The 8,786-nt window shown below is 47.4% G+C and overlaps 1 protein-coding gene across 1 annotated transcript in view; it reads right to left on the bottom strand.

Moving 5' to 3' along the window:
• STARD10 (StAR-related lipid transfer (START) domain containing 10) overlaps nt 1-3,654 on the bottom strand; it is a 53,285-nt gene extending 49,631 nt beyond the window's left edge. Inside the window, exon 1 of the mRNA XM_011953054.1 lies at nt 2,262-3,654. Within this exon, the coding sequence (XP_011808444.1) occupies nt 2,262-2,357 (96 nt within the window). The 5' untranslated portion in view covers nt 2,358-3,654. The remainder of the gene's footprint in view (nt 1-2,261) is intronic.
• Nucleotides 3,655-8,786: the final 5,132 nt, after the last annotated feature.

The raw sequence follows: 8,786 nt of genomic DNA, 5'->3' as shown, positions 1-8,786 counted from the left end.
TCAGGAGATCAAGACCATCCTGGCTAACACGGCGAAACCCTGTCTCTACTAAAAATATAAAAAATTAGCCAGGCATGCTGGCGGGCGCCTGTAGTCCCAGCTACTGGGGAAGCTGAGGCAGGAAAATGGCGTGAACCTGAGAAGTGGAGCTTACAGTGAGCCAAGATCATGCCACTGCACTCCAGCCTGGGTGACACAGCAAGACTCTGTCTCAAAAAAATAAAATAAAATAAAATAAAATAAAATCATGTACGGGTAAAAAGATCCATTCAAAGTATAAGAAAGTCCAATAAATTTTAGTGACAGAGAACAAAAACACTCAGTCAAGTCCTTTCTGAAATGAGGTTGAATTTTGGTGTAGTTTCAAAGAATATCAGTAATTATTTGAAAACATCTTTAAAATACTCTTCCCTTCTCCTGTGTAAGGTTATCCGTGTAAGGATGGATTTTTTTTCATATATCTCAACTACATCATGACAGACTGGATGCAGAAGTAGATATGAGAATTCAGCTATCTTCTATTAAACCAAGTATCCACCATTCTATATTTTTGAAAAGTTATTTAAAAATTTTTTGTGATTACATGCAATGAATATATTATTCTTAAATATACTAATCAATTATTTTTTAAATGTCTCAGTTTTAATTTCTAATATGGTAGATATAGATAAATATGACTCACATAAAAAGAGCTCTTTAGGATACTCTTTAGTAATGTAAATGAGCCCTACAACAAAAAAGTTTGCAAACTGCTGCTAATAATATAGAGAAAGAAGATTGTTGAGGACAGAACCTAGGTAAATAACATGAGGCAGGTAGCAGAGAAGGAATCTATTAACGAACTAGTCCCCACCTGAGGATCACTGCTCATATCACAAGTTTTCAGGGACTACAATACAGCATTAGAAGTAACTTTAACAAAAGTCTCAACATATTGGAAATACGAAGGCTTAGTTCAAGAATCCATACCATTCTAAGTAAATCAATCTCTCAAAGTATATTATGTCTGAATTTCTAAAAAACTCTTCTAATACACTATATAGTAAAGACACTCACTGGCTTGCCAGCATGTCTGGCAGTTTCCACGATGACAAGGTTCTTCACACCTATGAAGGCCACAACGGAGTTTCCTCCCACAAATCAAAGGACACTTGTGCTCCTTATCCTGGGAAGAGAGATTTGTATTTGTTCATAAAATGGTCTTCATTTTATATTTTCCATAAGTAACAAGATTAGTAAAAACAAAGCTCTACACATTTATGGATAAAATGATGTCTGGAAATACCTTCAAAATAGCCACAAAAGGGAGAATAGGCGGGGATGAAGATAAAACAAAATTCGTCATGAGGTGATCAATACTAAAGCTGGATGTTGTGTATATGGGACTCTCTATACTAGTCTCTCTGCTTCTGCATATATTTGAGAGAGATATATATATGTATATTTTTTTTTGAGACGGAGTCTCGCTCTGTCACCCTGGCTGGAGTGCAGTGGCACGATCTTGGCTCACTGCAAGCTCCGCCTCCCAGGTTCACACCATTCTCCTGCCTCAGCCTCCTGAGTAGCTGGGACTACAGGCGCCCGCCACCACGCTAATTTTTATTTTTTTATTTTTGTATTTTTAGTAGAGACGGGGTTTCTCCATATTGGTCAGGCTGATCTCGAACTCCCAACCTCAGGTGATCCGCCCACATCAGCCTCCCAAAGTGCTGAGATTACAGGCGTGGGCCACCGTGCCTGGCCTACCTGGGACATCCTGAAGGATCTTGGATTTCTATTTCTACAAATACCTGCCTTTCATGACTTGCCTAGGGAGGCCCAATCTGTAACAAGACCTCAGGGTCTCCCAGCCCTTCCCCCAACCTACCCCCAAAACCTCTAAGAGCAATCTAGAGAGAATCAGCTGCATACAGTCCAGCTCCACCTCTCCAAGGGACAGAGAAAAGTCCCCTTCCCTGGGGGTAGCTGCATGATCCTGCAGGTGCCATCGTGTGCCTAGGTGCCACCTCGCTTCACCTGGCTGGGGAAGTGGCTACTATCGCCTCAGCTCAATGTGCATCACTTCCCCTTCTCATCACCCAGACCAGCCCAGGTATCACCTCTAGCTCCAATGCCCCCAGATGGAGTCACCTGAGTACCCGATTCCTCCTAAGCTCAGAAACAGAGTCCACTGCCTTCCCACTCCTTTCCATTCAGAGTCTGCCCCCTTAGTGCTGCCCCCTCCTCTGTCACGCCTGGGCTCTTTCCCTTACCTGGGCTACTGTCCTGAGAAGCAGGGTCTGTACAGCTCCAGCAACACTCTCCTCTTCCTCCAGAATTTTCCAGATCCTCCTCAGCTTCCTGCCTCTTATGGTCATCTCGACACAGCAGGGTCTTCCTCCATCAGGCCAAAGTGGGGGTAGAAGAAGAATTGGGAACAGGGACTCCCCTAGGTTCTCAGGGTACAGTCAGTCAATCTAAGCCTGTATCCAACAAAGACACTGGCCCCTGGGATACAAGGAAGGGCTCCAGGCCCAAGGGCAAGAGGATTAGGCTTTAGCTCTTGCTCACAGCCTGCTGAGACCTGGGGCAAGCCCCTGTCCCTCTTGGGGCCCTCAGGTTTGCAATCTGCAGAATGAGGAAATGGGTTCCTCAATCTACAATCACCTGACTATAATAATATTTTGCCTTTATATACAGCGTGGGTAAATTCCCGAAAGTAACTAAGCTGTTTTCACCCCTGGATCTCATTTGATCCTCCCAACAGCCTGTTCCCATTTACAAATGAGAAAGCTCAGGTCCCTAAGGGAACAAAATTACCCAGTCACACAGCAAGCTGGAAGCAGAGCCTGGGTGCAGTCCTTGAATCCTGATCCTTCCCTGGCCTTTTACCCTCTATGATGCTGGGACTCTGCCTGACTTCCTCTAACCTGTTGTCCCATTTGTAAAAGGGCTGTCGTGAGGACTGAATTAGGAGAGGCGATGAAGAGGGTCATTCCTTGTGAATCATAAAAGAAAGGACCACAGAACGATGACTGGACCGTTAGGTTACTATTTATTACGGTTATCTTCGCTAAGGCGCCCCCACGTGTCGATCCCGAGACTCTCGGCTTGCGCAGGCGCTCTTTGGTGTTTACAGAGGCTGCGAAGTCCCGCGTTTGCGCGTGCGCTTCTCGCCTGGACCGCCTAGAGGTCCCGGACTAGGGGCGGACTAGGGGAACCTCTGCCTCGCGCCCCCTAGTGGTTGTTGCCGCTGTCACCTCGGCTCCACTTTGGTTGAGACGTCTCCACAGCCCAACAGCGGCGGCGGTCTGAGGACAGGCAGGAGAAAATACGGCGCGCTCGGCATCGTCCTTCTCACCGGGGACTCCAGCATCTCAGTCACCGCTTCACCAAGCCCCAGAGGCAGGTTCTGGCATCCATCACGGCAAACTGGAGATCGCGGTGAATTCCACCGGAATGGCGCGCGCATTGCCACATGGGAACTGTAGTTCACGGCTAGGCCCTTTCTGGGGCTGGGCTGCTGGAAAAACTACATTTCTCAGGAGCTCAAGAGTCAGGCTGACAGAAAGGGGGCCCGCGGCATGTTGGGAGATGGAGTTTGGGGGTTCGTGCTGGCAAGGAAACAGTTAAGCAATGGAGCCAAGTGTTCTGAGCCTGGGCCTGTGGGTTTGAGTTGGGCAGGAGTTACACAGTAGCTCTTATAAGAGCGGAATAGCATTGTTGCGGCTTTTAGAAAGAATACTACTTATTAGTTGTGTGATCTGAGCGATCAAGACAAATGCCCCTTTATCTTATTTATTTATTTATTTTTTGAGACAATGTCTCTCTCTGTCTCTCAGGCTGGAGTGCAGTGGCCCCAGAACTGCTGGCCTCCCGCCTCACCCTTCCGAAGTGCTGGGATTACAGGCATGAGCCATCAGATCTGGCCAGATGCCCTTTTTTTTTTTTTTTTTTTTTGAGACGGAGTCTTGCTCTGTCGCCCAGGCTGGAGTGCAGTGGCCGGATCTCAGCTCACTGCAAGCTCCGCCTCCCGGGTTCACACCATTATCCTGCCTCAGCCTCCCGAGTAGCTGGGATTACAGGCGCCCGCCACCTCGCCCGGCTAGTTTTTTGTATTTTTTGGTAGAGACGGGGTTTCACCATGTTAGCCAGGATGGTCTCGAGCTGCTGACCTCGTGATCCGCCCGTCTTGGCCTCCCAAAGTGCTGGGATTACAGGCTTGAGCCACCGCGCCCGGCCCAGATGCCCTTTTATCAACTCCGATGGACCTTAAGGTTAAGGTTAAGGAAACAAACGTTGCCTACCTCAGGGCTCAGATGGCATGGCAACTTTACATTTCTACTGCTACCAGAAAAACCACACTCCTACTAAACCCCTAGTAATAGGAGCTATCGCGCAAATTATCAGACTCTTTTTTTTACTGGGATTTGCAACTCAAACCACTACAACACTGATCGACAAAGAACAGGTCTTACAAACATTCTTTCCTGATAAGCAACTGCAGACCTCCAGCCAGTTTCAGCAAGCTCACAGAGACTGCACGCAAACTGTGTTTGTGTCCTATAGTTCACCTTTTGATGCAAAGAACCAAATTCCACCTCATTTTCACGCAAAAACCCCATCCCAAAGTGAACATGGAATGTATGTTACATGTGTTTACCCACTGCGCATGCACTCATATCCCCTCATAAATATGTATAGCTTTCCCCCCAAACCTGCTGAATATGTATGATTATTGTGAAAATACAGACCCTATGAGTCATAAAAACCAGCCTGCCTTTTCCCTATATGAAGAGAGAGCACCTTTGGTACATGCAGGAGAGTGTCTCTTCTCAGTTTGCAAACTGATACCGCTAATGAAACTGCCTTCTACTGTTTAGGCATCCTGGTGTTCTAGAGGGCAGCAGTCTGCACCTCTCACAGGCCTTCCTCTTCCATCACTCCTCAGAGACTGTATTCACAGGGGTCACCTGTGTGTAAGATACTGTTTGTCTTTTTTTGGGGGAGGGCAGGGGCTGTTCGTTTGTTTTTGTTTTTTTGAGACAGGGTCTCTCTCATTCTGTCACCCAGGCTGGAGGCAAGACCATCGTTCCCTGCAGCCTGGACCTCCTGGGCTCAATCTATTCTCCCACCTCAACCTCCTGAGTAGCTGTGATTATAGGCACACACCACTACACCCAGCTCATTTTTTTTTAAAATTCTAACTTTAATAATGTTTTGCCTTTTTTGTTTGTTTTTTTAGATGGAGTCTCATTCTGTCACCCTGGCTGGCGTGCAGTGGTACGATCTTGGCTCACTGCAACCTCTGCCTCCCGGGTTCAAGTGATTCTTCTACTTCAGCCTCTCAAGTAGCTGGGATTACAGGCACACACCACCACGCCCAGCGAATTTTTTTTGTTTTTTTTGAGAGGGAGTCTTGCTCTGTCGCTCAGGCTGGAGTGCAGTGTCGTGATCTCAGCTCACTGCAACCTCTGCCTCCCGGGTTCAAGAGATTCTCCCACCTCAGCTTCCTGAGTAGCTGGAATTACAGGCACTCGCCACCACGCCCAGCTATTTTTTTTTTTGTATTTTTTTAGAGCTGGGGTTTCATGCTGTTGGTCAGGCTGGTCTCGAACTCCTGACCTCATGATCCACCCACCTCGGCCTCCCCAAGTGCTGGGATTACAGGTGTGAGCCACCATGCCTGGCCTAATTTTTGTATTTTTAGTAGAGATGGGGTTTCACCATGGTGGCCAGGCTGGTCTCAAACTCCTGACCTCACGTGATCCACCTGCCTTGGCCTCCCAAAGTGCTGGGATTACAGGTGTGAGCCACGGTGCCCAGCCTAATTTTTTGTAATTTTTGTAGACACAGGGTTATGCCATGTTGCCCAGGCTGGTCTCAAACTCCTGAGTTCAAGGGATCCTCCTGCCTTGGCTCCCAAAGTGCTGGGATTACAGGCGTGAGCCACCCCACCTGGCCTCAAACTCCTCTTTGGAAAAAAAGTATGGGCCACAGATTCTACCATGGCTGTTGTCTCTTTCCCAGGTTCGTCCTCAACCCTGGCAAAATTAACCTCTAAACTGATAGGGACCTGCCTTAGGTACTTTTTGGTTTACAAAATTGTATTAATAGGCTGGGTGCTGTGGCTCACGCTTGTAATCCCAACACTTTCGGAGGCCAAGGCATGGGGATCTCTTGAGGCCAAGAGTTTGAGACCAGCCTGGCCAACATGGTGAAAACCTGTCTCTACCCAAAATACAAAAATTAGTCAGGCGTGGTGGTATGTGCCTATAATCCCAGCTACTCAGGAGGCTGAGGCAGGAGAATTGCTCGAGCCTGGGAGGTTGGGAGGTGGAGGTTGCAGTGTGTTGAGATTGTGCCACTGCCCTCTGGCCTGGGCAGAATGAGGCCGGGTGCTGTGGCTCACGCCTATAATCCTAGCACTTTGGGAGGCTGAGATGGGCAGGTCATTTGAGGTCAGGAGTTCGAGACCAGCCTGGACAACATAGCAAAACCCTGTCTCTACTAAAAATACAAAAATTAGCTGGGCATGGTGGCTCGTGCCTGTAGTCCCAGCTACTCAGGGCTGAGGCAGGAGAATCACTTGAACCCGGGAGGCAGAGGTTGCAGTAGCTGAGATTGTGCCACTGTACAGAGTGAAGTACACTGTACAGATGGTGACAGAGTGAAACTCCATCTCAAAAAAAAAAAAAAAAAAAGAAAGAAAAAGAAACTCTTGCCTGAAAGATCTAAGTCACTAAGTGGACAGGGTTTATAATGCAGGTACAGAGATCCAGGTAAGGAAGTTTTGAACACAGTATTCCACATCTATTTTATTTTTTCCAAAGAAACAGGACTGTAGGTCCTGTGGCAGTCCAGAACTGATGCCAGTCCCTTTATACACAGCTCTGCTTTGCTTTGAGCCTATCAACATATTGCTTCATTTACATTTCACCTCGTCTTTGCCCGCTCCCAAGCCCTGTAAAACTGTCTTCCTTTGTGCTTAGTGGGACACTCCTCGGTTTCTCCAGTGCGCTGTCTTATTACAAGGGACAAGAAACCTGACTTCATCATACCATGGGTTTGTCCCTTGGTGGTCTTGGCTGATTGGGCTAGGACAGCCTGAAATACTGGTGTCCTCCAGGTCTGTGACAGGCCCTCTCTTCACTCTGCACTCTTTTTTGGGATGACCTCATTCACTTCCAACCATATGCTTATAGCCCCCAAACCTCCAGCTCAGGCCTTCCTCCTGCCTCTAGGACATCTCCCTCTGGTCAACTCACACGTTCCTTAAACTTGGTGTGTTCAAAACTGACTTTTTTTTCAAAACTGTCTTTTTTTTTTTTTTTTTGCTGACTGTTTGGTTGGAGGGCAGCTACTCCTCACTGGATCAGGTTCCTCTTCACCCACTGCCCACAAACTGTGTCACATTGAATCGACTGTTTTTCACATAGATCAATATCCTAAAACCTTAGAAAGCTGGGAGGATTTCAGGGTGGGGGAAGGTAGAAACTGGGCCCGATTTGCTCCGCCCCTAATCCCTGTCTCTTGACAAGGGGTTGGGCCTCAAGGTGGAGGCTGCAGAGGAGGTCCCGCCTTTCTACCCCTTCTCCTGAGCTGAGCTCTCATGGTCTCCTACCTTGAAGACTTTCTAGTCAGTTTCCCCACCCCCTCCAGTCTCAATCCCTTCTTGTGTCTTGGGGATTTCACAGCCACCTCTCTTCCCAGATCCTGTTGGCTTTCTCCTGGGGTCAGCTGACATCTCTGCAGAGGGGCAGGCTGTGGCCCGTCTGCGCTGGGAGGGGGAGTACTGTGACAGGAAGCTTGCCTGTGGCTGTGCCTGGTTTTCCTTCTAACACTTTTGAAACCAAACACACTTCAATAAAGGGTCTAACGTCTCTGTGAGGTGATCCTCTTGCCACTTCATCCTAATCCACCTCGGCCACATCTCACACCAAAGAAATTTGTATTCCTTTCATTCACATAACTTTGACCTGGTTTCTTCTAAAATATTATGGGGTCATCCTCCTCTCTCTTGCCCTCTTTTTATTTTGAAATGGAGTTTTGCTCTGTCACCCATGCAGATGCAGTGGCACGATCTGGGCTCATTGTAACCCCAGCCTCCCAGGTACAAGTGATTCTCCTGCCTCAGCCTCATGAGTAGCTGGGACTATAGGCATGCACCACCATGCCTGACTAATTTTTTGTATTTTTAGTAGAAATGGGTTTTCACCATGTTGACCCAGCTGGTCTTGAACTCCTGACCTCAAATGATCCACCTGCCTTGGCCTCCCAAAGTACTGGGATTACAGGCATGAACCATTGCGCCTGGCCTCTCTTGCCCATTTCAAAGCATTTTCCACATTAGCCAATATTGAATGATGCTTGATTCTTCCCTTGGAGGGAGGAAAGGTATAATTTCAGTTCACTCCATCCCAAACACTGTTTTCCTTTTAAGGTGTCAACCTAAATAATAGAGAGGCTCTTTAAAAGAAAATGACATTTATTTGGGAATAGAACATCACAATGGAAATACACATGCCATAGAAACCAGTGCGTGCGTATTCTGGGAGGTAAAGGAAGACAAATGTTTTCAAAGGGAAAAAATGAGGAGGATTATACAATTGTTTCGAAATAATTATGCTTGGCTACAGAGATCAAGTAACACCAGTCTGGGGTTGGCCAGGCAGTTGCTGGGCAGATTTCCTCACAGAAGTTTTTTGTTTTTTGTTTCACGGTGTTAGCCAGGATGGTCTCGATCTCCTGACCTCATGATCCACCCGTCTCGGCCTCCCAAAGTACTGGGATTACAGGCTTGAGCC

Source organism: Colobus angolensis, unplaced genomic scaffold, assembly GCF_000951035.1.
Source record: "Colobus angolensis palliatus isolate OR3802 unplaced genomic scaffold, Cang.pa_1.0 Scaffold355, whole genome shotgun sequence".
Lineage (NCBI taxonomy): Eukaryota > Metazoa > Chordata > Mammalia > Primates > Cercopithecidae > Colobus > Colobus angolensis.
This window is presented reverse-complemented; position numbering and strand designations above follow the sequence as displayed.